The sequence below is a fragment of the Thermobia domestica genome, chromosome 10, assembly GCF_964235325.1.
Source record: "Thermobia domestica chromosome 10, izTheDome1.hap1.1, whole genome shotgun sequence".
Lineage (NCBI taxonomy): Eukaryota > Metazoa > Arthropoda > Insecta > Zygentoma > Lepismatidae > Thermobia > Thermobia domestica.
This window is the reverse complement of record NC_137463.1, coordinates 110,848,108-110,863,957: the sequence shown is the minus strand read 5'-3', so window position 1 is coordinate 110,863,957 and position 15,850 is coordinate 110,848,108. Positions and strand designations below refer to the sequence as shown.

At 35.7% G+C, this 15,850-nt stretch overlaps 1 protein-coding gene across 1 annotated transcript in view; it reads right to left on the bottom strand.

The window, feature by feature from the left end:
- LOC145662654 (uncharacterized) overlaps positions 1 to 15,850 on the bottom strand; it is a 38,140-nt gene that overhangs the window by 14,463 nt on the left and 7,827 nt on the right. The window contains exons 2-5 of the mRNA XM_081728448.1: positions 11,494 to 11,618; positions 7,082 to 7,248; positions 4,633 to 4,830; positions 3,345 to 3,528 (exon numbers count right to left, since the gene is read on the bottom strand). Coding sequence (XP_081584574.1) covers positions 3,345 to 3,528; positions 4,633 to 4,830; positions 7,082 to 7,248; positions 11,494 to 11,618 — 674 coding nt within the window. The remainder of the gene's footprint in view (positions 1 to 3,344; positions 3,529 to 4,632; positions 4,831 to 7,081; positions 7,249 to 11,493; positions 11,619 to 15,850) is intronic.

Sequence of the window (15,850 nt, the reverse complement as noted above, 5' to 3'; positions counted from 1 at the left end):
CTGCTCGAAAGAAGCTGTTGTCTACACCTGACTTGACCATGTCCATAGCTATTGATATAATTAATCAATTCGAGTTACTGGAGAAAGAAGCTTCTGTATTTTACAGACAAGAAAATCGGTTAGATCAGCTGCATAACAAAATAACATCGTATAATAGTTATAAAAGGAATAGTGCACGGCAGTTTCCTAAATGTAAATCGTGTGGACGATGTCATAAGTGGAAGCAGTGTCCAGCCAAAGGAGCGAAGTGCAGGAATTGTGGACGATTTAACCATTTTGCTGTATGTTGTGATAATAAATTCCCATCCCACACTGACATTGCAAAACGAGTAGATGAATTCCCACAAACGGATCACATTTCACAGAACGAACAACAAGCATCAACATCCAAGGATTATGAGCATGCTTTAGATAATTTGTTTACTTGCTCTGGCCGTGATGATTATGTATTGAACCCAGTAGAAGAATCTCATCTAAATGGCTTCACAATAGAAACGGGACAAAAAGAAGAGCCAGTGCTATCAGAGCAAGAGCTTTTTTCAGATTCGATTAACGAACACACAGTTAATCAGACAAATAAAGAAGATAACAGGGAGCAATTGGATGTATTAAATTGTAATGGAGTAAATTTAACCTTTACAACAGAAACGGAACTGCAATATTCTGTGATATCAATTTTAACATATGTGCAATTGCTTAATACAATAAAATTACAATCAATTCCTATAGAAACGGTGCAATGGGGTAGACGTACTCTTACTTTATTTGCAAAATTAGACACACCAGTGATAGCAGATGGAATTAAGTACCATGGTGAATTCAAAGTATGCCAAGAATTTTTGGATCACAGTATTATAGGATGTGACTGGTTGTATACTTTTAATAAGGAGATGTCCATGGTAAATCATAGTACGTCATGTGATCTTACTGTTTCGACAGAAGATAGCTTTCACTCTGGTTCGCGAAAGTGGATGAAGGGTTCTAAACAAAGTCGGCAATCAATCCCAGTAGTACAGATGGAAAGAAAAGAGAAACGTAAATGGAGAAATGACAAGACTACTAACCAAGTTGCTGTAAAGGGTGAACAGATTAGAAATGACTTAATTTTGGAATACAGAAGAGAACACTTTTCTTAGAGGATGAAGGAGATTTAACGAGAGTAACGAAGGATCAATTTATGAGATGGAAGACTATGGTAACCGGATAGCTACTTTCGGAAACATATTAAAAGATTGAAAGTATGTGTAGAAACATTATTGGGAATGAAATTCAGAATATAACAAAAAGAAGAAGAAGGGGGAATGTTGTAGGGAATTAGAAAGATATGTGGCGGAAAGCGCGACAGAATTTTGGAACATGCTTGAAAAGAAAGAAGAAGTTGGTGTTTGTTTATAACATATTGTACCGAATTGAAGATCGGAGATTTGATGATGTGGAGGCCATAGTTAACGAAGTTTAGATCCCAATTGAAGAATTGTTAATTGTGTAGTAGGTATTTGATTTATTAAGTGTGCAAGAGATTAATGTGTAAATGATGGCATCTTAGTGGATAGATTTATTATATGAGTTCATATGAGATTATGATAATAAAGATAGCTGGAAAACGAAGACTAGTTAAGTTGGACTTATTTGCTTGGTGAGGTGTAATTAAGGTTGAGTCAAGTCTGTGTTGGTTTATGAAAGGTAGTACTGCCCAAGTAACTAATAGAACCCACGTTGAATACAGTAAAGTTTCGGTATTTGACAACACGGAATTTACTAATAATTTTACTTACAGGAGCAATCTTCTGTTTTGACTCTTCATAATCGCCTCTGAAACATGGTTCTTTAAAATATCATTATACTTGCATACCAATAAACCAATTCTAAGAAATTTCCGTGATTAACTTTTTTGGTGTTGAAATCAGCGGCGGCTGCTTCGCGCTTCCCTCGAAAAGCTAGTCCTTGTCATCCAAGAAAAACAACTATATCCAATATACGTTTCAAAATGTTTCTCCACAGTTCAACTTGAGCTTTTCTTCTGTCCATGAGACCTTTATCTACAAGTGTATTTATATCTGCACTTCTAGTGGCCATTACATAAGCTGCGGAAGCATTGATATGTACTTTTGAATTTTCATGAGCTGTAAGGTCTTTAGAAATGTTTCTTAATGATTTTTTGGCCTGTTACAAATGGACTTTCGCTGTCAATTACAAAAACTATGCAAATAGAACAGAAACACAAGTTTCTTTCCATACAATAGGAAAACCACATTCTCTTTTCAGTAGTGTTATCTGAAGTAGTACGATAATATGTTTTCATAGGCTTGAATGGAAGAATCACATCAGCACTTTCCGTGGGTTGAATTGGATGTTGCTTAAGGAAATTGAGTTTCTCTAAAATCGAAGAATGTCGGGAAGGGGGTACAAACTTGGACAAATCTGTAACTCCCATGCTATCAGTTTCATTCGACTTTCCTTGACGAAACACGTCTTCAGTATCACTATCCAATAGTTCATCTCCAAACTGATGTTCTGCTAATTCTGACTGAAGTTGATCAGGTATTGAATCATTTGGACGTAATTCTTGGTTCACTTTTTCACAATTTCCGACTTCAGCTGGTTCCAATGTATCCATAGGCCTACAGATCCCAATTGAATGCACTAGTGCAGATGTTAAGGTAAATAGTTGTAATCATTGTCACAGTAAATACATAGATATAAATTCACATTCGAAAAATATTACACCAGTGATGGACGTGAATTTAATTAGGAAGTGACAGCTTCATCTGCTGTTAACATATGGCACTTTATATATCGACAATGCAGTTCAAAAGCGTTCCGGCTCCGCCTCCACTTTCCACAATAACAATATCTACGAAACTATTGTTTCTTTAAAACATCGCCACTCGCTGGCTTGTAAAAGGACTGGAGTAGGCAATGGTATTCAAATCCAATAACAGCCTGAAATCTACTGTGTTTCTTATATTTAAAAAAGTAGTCGTTAACGTGCTCGTTTTTAACAGCTGCTGGATCACAAACCCCCGCAATGTTTTAGGGCCTGATTGTCTCTCAGACGGAACCTTTTCAAGTCGATAAACGTGAAGAAGAATAAGATCTGTTCATGAAAGTTTAACTTTACGTCTTTTTTATGCAAAACACAAGTTTGAGGGAGTTACCCTGCCATATTTTTGATGCTGTAGGTTTAATTGAGCACATCTTTTTAAAATTGCTGGAGGGGGGCCACCTGTTTGGGGGGCCCACCCTGCATTTGCAGGGTAGCAGGGTGGGCCAGTCCGCCCCTGCAGCTATAGGGGATTCAGTTCACGTATGTACTTAATATTAAGATTTTCAGAAACACTTACTTGACTTTGGCTTCTGGTGGTGCAACCCCAAACACACAGTATCTTCCTCCTGGTAACAGCCAATCAACGGCCTCTTCCATGGCAGGACCATACCCTGTGCAGTCTACAACGACGTCTATTCCCCAGTCGCCATCTGCAAATCGTTTTCTCAGTTCGCTTGGTGACACCACTTCGTAGTCAGTTCCTACAGGATAAATAGAATCTAAAAATTTGAAAAGGAACATTTAATCCTAAAATTGTAGACAAACCAGAGGTCCGAGGTTGGTTGTGACAGTTGTATTGTTTCTCAAAGAAATGTATACGATACGTTATTGTTGGCAACGCTGTTGATGTATGTTACATGATTCCTGGCACTTATTTCGTATCAGTTTAACTCCAAAGAAAAGTAAGGAGGGATATTTTGCCTTTTTAACAGGTAAATTTAATTCATGTTTATACATGAATGATAACCATTAAAAAAAAACTTTTAGAAAAGAAAGGTTTCATAAAATGAAGTATAAAGGAAGAAAATAATCTTTGTGTAGTAAGTGTTATTGCTTCATTAACACAACAAATTCATAACTCTCTAGTATCCACTATACAAGTGAATCACTTCTCTAATATCAGGGGTGTACCCAACAGATTTTTTTTGGAGACATGGTTTTCTCAAGGGGGCCGGACTTTTATATACTAAAAGCGAACTGGAAGTCTTGTTTCAGGGTGCTAAGCATTAATAACTCACCTTGCAATTGAAACATGGGTTCTGACACCATCCAAAATTAGAATCACAGGTTGTAGGAAATATGCCAATACACTATTCGTAAGAAAAAAATGTTTTAGGGGCCTAATTTATTTTACTTTGCCTTTATATGAGTAAATAAAAGATACGGGCCATCACACTAAAGTTTCTCGCTCTCACTTTTTAATTTAAATCGTATCATGCTGTATTTATTATGAAACATTTACTAACGGTTATATAAGAGGAAAACGAAAGCGAGGAAGACTCACGATGAGATGGAAGTACAAGATACATGATTTGATGAAGAGGGGGGTATAGAGGGCTCCCAGAGCAGAGGAGAGTGGAGCAAAAGATGTAAAGATTGGAATGTCGGCCCCATATAAATATAGAAAAAAGGTGTCAACAAAGAAGAAGAAATGCTAGAAATACTCTTTAGGTTTTAAAATAGATTTTTAGAATTATTATGACGTTTGCAACATTCTCTATTTATAAAATGTTTTGTTAACGCCTACTCACATTTCTAACAAACTATAAGGCAAAATCTGTCTAATAGCAGAGTACCCGTCATACCTAATTTCTGTGCAATCTTTCTTCTGGCTTCCTGTGGTTCACTGATTATCACATTCTTGTATCCTTGAAGGTGGAAGAGGCAAGCCCATAAATTACCTATGATTCCTGCGCCCATTATCAGTATTTTAGATGCATGAGGAACATAGCCAAGCTTCTCCCAACCATGGACTATACAAGATAATGGTTCACACAGCGCACCTGTAAAGTATATGTTATCAAAACATTACTATTAATATTCAGTGTGCGTTATAGAAATACATTTGTAAATTGCGACATAGTAATATGTGAAAAATTTAACATAATTCACGTTTAACATAATTCTAAGAAAAAGATTAAACTCATATGAATTCATTAAACACATATGAATTTCTAAATCATTCCTTTCATTTCACCATTTAGAGAGATAATATTATGACTTACGGCGATGGAAATATTCTAGGTGGGTGAACTGGGCCCTTCGACTTGGAGCACAAACGATAGGATCAGTGTCATTGGTTAGTGAATCATTTGTGCATGGAACCCGATCCCCATCGTTTGTGCTTTATTAGTTTTGGAGGTATAAGAGAAAAACTAGTAGGAGGCCAACTAGTTCAGGCTGCCCCTTGACTTTAAGCACAAACGATGAAAATGTCATTCGTTACTGTATTGTTTGTGCTCGTTTGTGCACGAAACACCATCGTTTGTGCTTTATTAGTTCCAGAGATATGAGCCGAAAGCTGATAAGGGGCTAAGTTCACGCTGACGACTCGACTTCAAGTTCAAACAATGAAAGTACTGTAGTGTTGTTCGTTAGTGCATCGTTTCTACTTGCTTGTGCATGAAACCCCATCGTTTGTGCTTCAATAGCTCCTGAGGTATAAGCCAAAAACTGAAAACAGAGTTGAAAACTGGATAAAACTTTTCGCTATTTCTTTTTAAATAAAATGCTTGCATTTTCCTCCAAGTGCAGCAAAAACGATGGAATTAGTGCCATTGGTTAGTACATCGTTTTTACTCGTTGTGCACGAATCCCCATCTTTTCTGCTTAATTAGTTCTGGATATATAAGGGAAAAACTGGTAGGGGGCCAGCCTGAACTTGTCCCTCCTGACTTTTAGCATAAACGCTGAAAATAGGTCTGTTCGTTAATGCATCGTTTGTGCTCGTTTGTGCACGAAACCCTATCGTTTGTGCTTCAATAGTTCCTGAGATATAAGCCAAAAACTTAAGACAGAGTTGGAAACATAAAATAAATATTTGCTATTTCCTTTTAAACAAAATGTCTATATTGCCCCCTTACGTGAAGCATAGACGATAGGATTAGTGCCATTGGTTAGTGCATAGTTCGTGCTCGTTTATGCACAGACCTCATTGTTTGTGCTTTATTAGTTCCGGAGATATAAGTAAAAAAAACTGGTAGGGACCTTGGCCCTCGGACATCAAGCATAAGCAATGAAAATAATGTAATTCGTTAGTGTATCATTTGTGCTCGTTTGTGCTTTATTAGTTCTGGAGATATGAGCAAAAAACTGGTATGGGGCCAGTGTAAACTTGGACACCAAATACACATGAGAGTTTAGTGGTTTTCAAAAGATCCTAGCCACCCATTTCATTGATAAAATCTCTATAACTTCATTCATATTGGAAATCGGAAATCGTACGAGTAAAGGCTTAATTCCTATTTCTCTTTCAGACTTTTGTTGCAAGCTTTGTTAAACTTTTCTGATTGGTTGGTTGCTCGAAATTTAACGTCTCATTTCAATACAGAGGCTATATGAGACTAAAGCTATAGTTTAAAGTGAAGTCCAAACCACTATTTTAGTTTGCTTCCGGTTCAAGCACTCACACCGGGAACCAAATCTGTGATTACTCATACAAAACGAGTTGGTGATTTGGCCACGAAGAGGCATTATTGAAGTTTCTTGTTATGTTCCAATTCTTTTTCTACTTTTTTGAATGTAACAAAATAACATAAAACAAATGTTACAATTTTTGAAAGTATAGCCTATTAAATAGTTATATAAGATGCTATTAAGGGGAACTAATGTTTGTTTTCAACACAAATATTGCACATATTTCTGAGATCCGATGTAACTGCGACGTCATAAACTACGCTCACAAATTTCTGTCCTATATGAAAAGCTCCGAAATATATCTGTTAAGTTTATTTAATTACATTCTGCAATTATTAGACAATTTATTTTAAAATATCAATACGGCTTATTGCCTTTACATCATTCATTAAACTAAACTAAAATAAATGGTTATATGAGTAGGCCCTATATTCTATCAAGAGACTGTACGAAGTATATATAAAATATTCAGAGTAGCAAGACATTGAAAAAGAAAAAGCGAGTGTTTAGGTTTTCTTTAACACACTACATGTACTTCTGTATATTTTAAGGATGAATTTTCTTTTATACTTAGGCCTAAAGATACATAATTGCATAGTTTAAAATTACTAAAGTTACCGTGAGCTAGTGGAACTCCACTTGGAAGTTTCTGCACCTCGTGTGCAGGTATTCGGCAGTATTGTGCCCAGCCTCCATTGCGGTAGATGCCTATAGTATTACTAAGACTTCCTTCCGGACAGAAATGATATTGGCCCTGCGAACAATACGTACATTTTCTGCATCCACTGAAAATAAAGTAAAATCATGTTTAATAAAGTTAACTACTAAAGGTAGGTTGTGCTTGTAACATTTTAAAATCACAAATTGATATTTTAAAACATGTTTGAATTTATTGACGTTATACATGTTTCATATACAAAAAATATAACACCATTAAGAGTTTTAGAGCTCCTTTGTGGCTAAGCGGTTAGCGTCCGAAACCCTTGTTTGATTCCCGACGGGAGTTCGTGTGGTTCGGATTCCACGTTAAGTTGTAGGTCCACGTCTCACCTAGCTTCGCTGCTGAAAGGAACGCTAAATTCAAGTCAAGTCAAATCATTAATGGTTTGAGTCCAATTTTTTGGTCATCACTAAATAAATTATGAAACCATGAGACGTATAGGACTAGCACGGCTAAGATAGAACCATTTACCTAACAGAAAAAAATCACTGCATGTAATATACTTCCGTTCTTAATTAATAGCTGTGGTGGCTCCCATCGTCACAAAATCATTCTACGTTTTTGGAACCTAAGTTAAATTTACGTACTTTACTCAGCACATAGAATACCAGCTATTCGAGAAATAATAAAAAAAAAAAAACAGTTGATGTTGCCAATTCTACTCAACTCATTGCTTCAATTAACTTTACTTAGCCCACGGTACTGTTCTTTAAGACAAAGGAAACGGAAGAACTATTGAAAATGAATTACAAAATAATTGATGGAATGAGATTTAGGGAAGAAACGAGAGAACCTCAAGAAAACAGACACGATGTTGTCCACCACGAACTCGCATGGGCGGGGATCAAACAAGGGACCCCTCACTCCAGAGATGACCGCTCCACCACTGAGCCACTATGGTTCAATGCCAATCGATTCTGTAAAAATCTCACGGTTAGATACAAACGGAAACAAAAATTAACTAAGAGGAAAAAATTAACTAGCTTCGTTTCTCAAATATTTATAATATTTATTAGCTTGTAAAATAGGACTACGATAATATTGTCATGATGCATTGAACCAAGTATATATTCAGCTTCGATAGATTGTAAACAAATGCGAATTCATTTTCAGCACCAGGTCGTAGACCGACTGTTTAAGGTGGATTCTCGATCATACGTATTCCTATCGAGAATATAATCCTTGTATTCCATGCCGAAGACGCGTTTGCAGACCATATATCCACAAGGAAGCTTCCAAATATCAATGAAATTCCGCAAGTCTACCGGGGGCCGAATTTACTGAACCTCCGTGAGTTTTGTCCACCTTGAGCTTACCCTCTATGACTTGATAGTTGTCTATTCTCTCCTTATTTAAAAGTGTAACACATATATTTGTATCTGGCTTGCATTTTTGCTTTCATAGGAACATTTCGGTGATAATTGAATTTAAAATATGGTTCAAGAACATTAATTCGTTTCCTAAATACTTGGGGAAAAATTTGCGTAAACATGCATCACGTGTTTGTTATGAAATTTCGAAATTGTAAAGTATACTAACTCTATGGCCTATGGAACCTGGAAGTTCAATACCGCGTTCACAGAGCTCTCCATTGACTCCTGTCCTCAGGCAGCTGGATTCAGTTTCTACTTTCTATTCCTATTTCTGCGAGATCCATCTTAATATTGTCCTCCCATCTGCGCCCCGGTCTTCCTAACGGACGTTTCTCGATTGGATTTCCAGTCAAAACTTTAAAAGCGTTCCTACTTTCTTCCATCCTGGATACATGACCTGCCCACCTGAGCCTCCTAGACTTGATGACCCTAACAATGTTTGATAAACGGTATAAATTATGTAGCTCCTCGTTATGAAATTTCCGCCATTCTCTATTCCTATTCCTTTTGGGTCCGAACATTCGTTTCAGGATCTTGTTCTCAAATACTTTCAATCTGTGTTCTTCCCTCAGAGTAAGCGACTATGTTTCACAAACATACAACACAACAGCCATGATTATCGTTTTATATATTTTAAGCTTCAAATTCCTCGACAGAATTCATGACGGCAAAAGATTTTGAACTGAATAATAACACGAATTCCCTGCTTTCAGTCAACACTTAATTTTTTCGTGGATATGATTTTAGTCTGTTAATATTGATCCTAGATATTTGAAAGTATCCACTTTATCAAAAGTATTGTTTGACTTTTTGACGCATCCATAATTTGCAGTATAATCATCCCGGTGAACTTCCACGTATTTAGTTTTCTCTGCATTTACTTCTAAGCCAATGTCCCTGCAAGCGTTTAATAAGACCTCTGCATTTGTTTCTATTGTTCTCCCATCATCCCCTATCAGATATACATCATCCGCTTAAATGGTGAATATCATTCAGCTCCAGGCCATGGTTGCTATCTTTGATTTTCCTTATATCGTACTCCAGAACAAAGTTGAATAATAATGACGACAACACATCTACTTGTTTCAGGCCATAATCTACATGGAATCTCGTGGACAAGAATTTGCCTACCCGGACTTTTCTTTGGGATTCATTTCAATGCATTTTAATTAACCTAACTAGCTTTTTTGGTATGCCACTAAGAAAGTATTTTTATTTATTATTTTTTTCCTATAGATTCTTCTCGTCCTCGATACGACGAGTCATTCTTTAATATGTATATGTATATGCGTGTGTGTGCGAGAAATGGAAAAATCTATTTCGCTTCGTTCGTGTTGAGCTCGTCACCACAGCCACAGAGCTTAAGCTCTGCCCTATTTCCTATTCTGCTGATATCCTACGTACCGACCGAAATGAATTCCTGTTCTTTTCAATGACGAAAAAATTTTCATTACATTGTACGTAAAAGATAAGCGTTTAAAAGGCTGATCGGTCAGGTAGGCGATCACTAGAAAGATTCAAGCCACAATGTATGAACAGAGAGTAACATCAATCATTGACAAACTCTCATAGACATCAATCGGGGCTGCAAACTCCATATTAAAATAACTATTTTTTTATTCGGTCACTCCGCATTCGTATACAGGTATAAATGACCATATTTTTAATTTTTTTTTTTTTTTTTTTGTATTAGTTGGGAAGACAGTGATTTTGTGCTTATATTATAGAGCCGCCTATGATTAAATGTATGGAGTTTCGATTTAAAATTTAGTAAATAAATGTGTAAATTACCACTTTTATTTAGCTAATTCAATCCTCAACAGGCAAGTTTAAAGAAATTGATTACATAATATAAATAATCTACATGCGTATGCAAAGAACTGTTATTGAAGAACTTCGCAAAAAAAAAAAAAAAATCAATTAAAATAGGATTGACCATCTTTCAAAATAACAGAAATCCATAAATTATCTTGTCAGCTTTAGACTTTAATATCTTTAAAATGTACTAGATAATAACAAACAGTCTTTAACATGTAACAAGATACAACATGTAACTCAGTCTTGTATACGCATATTGCAGTCAAATTTTAATAAAAAACAACAATCATACAGATACGGAGATGCTTTATTCCTGCTCTCTATTTTTTTCCTAATAATGATTTGCATTGATTCATTATTCAAATATCTGGTAGTGTTATTTACAAATACTGAGAAAATAAACATGTCATCTTCTCAATTCCAAATGTTTTAGCAGGGCCGTAACTTGTGGAGGGGGCAAAGGGCAACAACCCCCCAGGGAAGCCCATTTTAAGACAAAATTTTCTCACTCCTTAAACGATACGAACATGAAATCATAAATGAAGCATCAAACAGGTTTACTACATTACATAAACAAAACAACATGCAAAAGGTAAATAAAACAAAAATGAATTGTGGGCCCATTTCGATATAGAGTATATCAGGGGCCTTAGAAATAATATTTATTCGATTTGTCAATATTGTTCCCTTAATTAATTTATCATGTATGGAATGGTCCCAGGAACGTAACTAACAGTCCCGCAGACCTTGCCGTGCGGAAGGGCCCACTGGCTCTGGCGGGCCCATAAAGAGTAAGAGAAAGATGGAAAGAAGGGGTCCAAGAATTAGGAAAAACTTTTTCTAGGGGGCCAAAATACGCGTATTAATGCTTCCCCCACCCAGAAAAAAAATCTGGTCCGGAAAGTTACGGTGCTGGTGGTTTTAGCACATTCATTTTGCGAATATTTGTATTACATAAACGACGATAGAAACGAGCTTATTGTAATGTGAACAAATTTTCAACCGCCAGAGAGCCTTACTTGAAAATAATATTTTCTAGTTAAAAGTTGCTACATTTATACTTTTCAAAAAGTAGTTTTGTAGTATTTAGATGTTAACCTCATTCCGCTGTTACTTACTCGTTTGGATCTATGGCCACTTTATCTCCTACAACAAGATGAGTCACTGCAGAACCTATAGCTGTTACCACTCCACTGAATTCATGGCCTAAGGTTAAATCTTGTTCTTTGCATGGCATACAACCCTTTAAAAATGGAAGAGATATGTTATTATGTTGGTTAACAGATAATTATTACTGATTTCTTTATATACCATACCGTATTTTCTCACATGTTTAAACTATTGTTATTAAAGAAAAGCATGGTTAATTCATGTGTATTATATACTATAGTACTGTATGATGCACTTTAATATGGGGTGTAATATTAAAATTCTGATTGTCATAATTAAAATTCTGATTGTCATAATGCCGATTAATAAATGTAAACAAATTATAGAATATAGGTTTCCCAAAATGCCTGTCACTACTTTATAATTTACACCTCTAGTTTTAATTATAGAGAACGTGAATATGCATATGATGTTCGAAAAGATGCTAGGATAATTACAATAATTTATTGAAATATATATAAAAAAACAATATAAAACTAATTAATTGAAATGACAAAAGTGAGATCTAAGTGGGAGACATTTCCTACTGCATGGTAAGAATCTTGAACATTTCCTATTGAAAAATCACAAGTGGTCATTTATCCATATTCTAGGATAAGATAAGGATTGTCACTTACGTTAATACTTGGCAGAAGAGACCAGAAGATCCAACCTTTGATGAGCGGGGGAGATCCATGTCAACGCTTTAAATGACGGAGGCTTCTAAAGACAACTTCCTTGCCTCTCCACCGTATTGACCGGACCCCCGAAGCAAATTTACGGCAGTCTTTTATATGTAACTTGTAACTGTGGTTAAATTCCTCTTAACCTATTTTTTTATGACCCACTCACCTACATAAGTCACGTAGCATAGAATAATATTTAGAATTTTTACTGTTAGTTGGAAACTTCTGGTCTCTTCTAACTCAAAGAACCTCAAGAAATGAATAAATCTCTGGTTCTTCAAGAACCGATTATACAATCACAAAAGTTTTCCACTTAATTTATAAGGGAAGTATGCGAACGTTTATTACGGAAATTTTTACCGATTTTTCATAAAATTGAGGCAAATCTACTGTTTTCAAATACAAGAAAGCGATTTACTTGGATCTCAGTTTCGGGAGAAATCATTTACATGTGAGTTTTGGAAAATATGTTACAAAGAAGAGCAAAAACGTTTTTCATTACATTACGTAACTTTTGTCCCTTGTGTCTTTTTCCCCTCATGCTTTTCTAATCATAGTTTTTCTTCCAGGGTACTGAGTCAGAATAAAATCAAGATTTTCTTAGCCCTATCTGAGATGATGAAAAAACTAACTAAAAAGGTTTTTAAAATTGAGTTTTCTTAATTTTTGATCTGAAGCAAAGTAACATTTCACAATTGAAATGTTATAGACTTATACTAAAAATAAAAACATGTTATAAGAGAGATACAAGCCAATTATATATCCAGTGTCGTCAATTAGAAACATTTCTTTTTTGACATTTTAAACTTTTGGCCAATCACAAAAAAGCATTGCTGAGATCTTTCAGTTGAGCTCTCTACCTTGCAGTCTTTCCACACTTGGTACAATTGTACCAAATTCAGCCCTTTTTGTCATTCATTGGTCCGTTGGTACCACGCTGGCATTTTCAGGCCCTTTTGTGAAAAAGTTGGTACAATTCTACCCAAGTCAGCACTATTTAACAAATATCACATTTTCAAAAATGTCAGTAATAGTTTTCCTACGTCTCACGTTACTCATACTCAGGTCCGTATTTATATATTGTGCGCCCCTGTGCTCTAAATAATTCACTGACCCGTACAAAATTTGCCGTGCCCCGAAACGACCAATATTAGAATTGACTTCATAGTTTTCGGGGTCGCTGAGATGAATAGTAACAGTTTTAATTCAATTCCAGTTCAAGTCCAGACTCCATTCCCCAGGAAGGGGGCGAGATTTTAAAAGTAATCGAGAACGACATATATTAGTGTTGAATTCATAGTTTTCGAGGTCGCTGACTTTAACGGAATCAGTTTTCATGACGTTCAAGTTCATCCTCACCAGTTGGGGAGTGGGGATGGGAGAAGATGATTTTCCAAAAATAATCAGATAAGCTAGCTAATTAATAACTATTGTAATTACAGTGAATTAAACACATTAACATATTTTCTCGCACTGCATGAGACTGTAGATTGCTAGTTTTAAATATAACTTTACTGTGAATCTTAAAAATAATTCCAAAATTTCGCCGACTTGTGCTCGAGCACGAATAGCATATACCTAAATACGGGCCTGCTCATACTGTGCGGTGGACTCTTTAACCCTTTATGACCCGAATTAAATATTAATTTGAATTTTAATATAATTTTTTCGTATTTGGGTTCTAAATGCGTACAAGTAACCATTAAATCGATCGATTTGATGATTATCATCATGGGCCACGTGTTTTCACTTATGGGACTTTAAAGTCCCGTCAGGCAACAACGAGTTAACATAATAATTATAATATATTTTTAGTTCGGACGTCTTTATAATCATATATTTTAGTGTCTTAGGGATATAATTAGAAGCAATTACTAATACTATAATCATGATTTATTGTTTGTATCTTTACATACAATTTCTGATTTTTCTTCTTCAATTATGTAAATAAGCATAGAAATAATAACTGTATAAAATTTCAGTACAATATTGAATGATAATGCAACATACAGCACGAATCACTTGAAAACTACAGAGAAGGTTTCTTGATAACTAACATTACGTATGTGCATATATAACAGAACTGTAAATGATATTTGAGTACTAATAGGAACAACATTTTTGAGTTTAGTTACATCCAAATTTTCGAAGCAGTCTGTATTGATTTACTCACATATGATGAAATTCAAAGAGGTAATTCTTCTTTTCATTCACACACAAAAACACATTACACAGTCCACATTTGGAGTGTGGTCTCGATTCAATCTTCTTGAAAGAACAAAGTTGACATCTAGCTCTCTGTTTTACGAATTGTGGCCAATGTGCACCTCGATTTTGAAGCCTAATATCATTGCTTCTGGAAAATTTGGATTTTCTTCTCTTGATTGGTCCCACGCTTGGTGATGAATCCTGCTTTGGTCTACCACGCTTCTGACAATGTTTACGTCCTTTAGTGAGTAGTCCTTGAGTCACCTGACGTTTGAATAACAGAAAAGGCATTCTCTCATAGAGGTCGCAAAATATTATAAATGCGTTTACCAATACAATTTCAAGAAATGCAAAGAAAAGTCGGTGCCACCATTTTTTTGCTCTTCTATCACGATCGTAAAGGGAGCGAAGCATATCGGCCTTATCTACACCACCCATGTGATTATTAAAGTCTTTGACGACTAAAGGAGCTTGAATGTTTATCTTTGAACCATCTTTCGTCTTACGTTCTACAGTTATGGTTTCAGTACCATGATAAGTTGACAAGAAGTGAACACACTTGTTATCTTTCCACTTGAAGTACGTTATTCCTTGATCTGTTGTTCGATGATCGTATTCGCCGCGTTTCAGATATTTATCTTTTGCCAGAAGTGGAAGCCCGCTGCGTTGAGGACGAACTGTCCCACATGCGTAAATATTCTGCGATTTCAAATACTCGAACAGTTCCAAAGAAGTGAAATAATTGTCCATCATAACAATAAAATTGTTGTCTTGCAGGGATGATGTTAGTTTCTTTACTGCGGATCCTCCAAGACCAAAACGCTTCTTTTCTTCTTTATCTTCATTCTCACTTTTACCCTGATATACGTCGAATTCGTAGACATATCCAGACATATCTGCTCTACACCAACACTTGTAACCTCTTTTCACAGGTTTCATTGGGTTGTATTGTTTGAGACTTGATCGGCCCTTGAAACGGATAATGCTCCCATCAATACATTGGTACTGATCTGGCAGCCTTAGTTTTTGGAAATTTGCATTCAATGATGTAATTAATGGTCTAAGTTTGTATAATTTGTCTTTGTTATCAGGTGGAATAACCAAATTGTCGTTCACGTGCACATTGGACAGAATTTGTTTGTATCTTTCTCTTGTCATTGTCTGAGACACAATCGGCACTGTTAGATCTTGGTCGGTACTCCAATAATGACACGTTTGCGGTAACATGTGATAGCCAAACAAAAACTGCAGACCAATAAAACCATACATTTCTTCTTCTGTGATTGGTTTCACTTTCCTGTTGCGTTGTTGAATGTACAAGTTGCTTTGAAAAACAACATTATTAACAATTTCGCTTGAAAAAATGTTCAGAAAAACGTCTGTCGGAGAAAAATCCGGCAAAAAGTAGTTACGAACTACACCCCGAGATAAC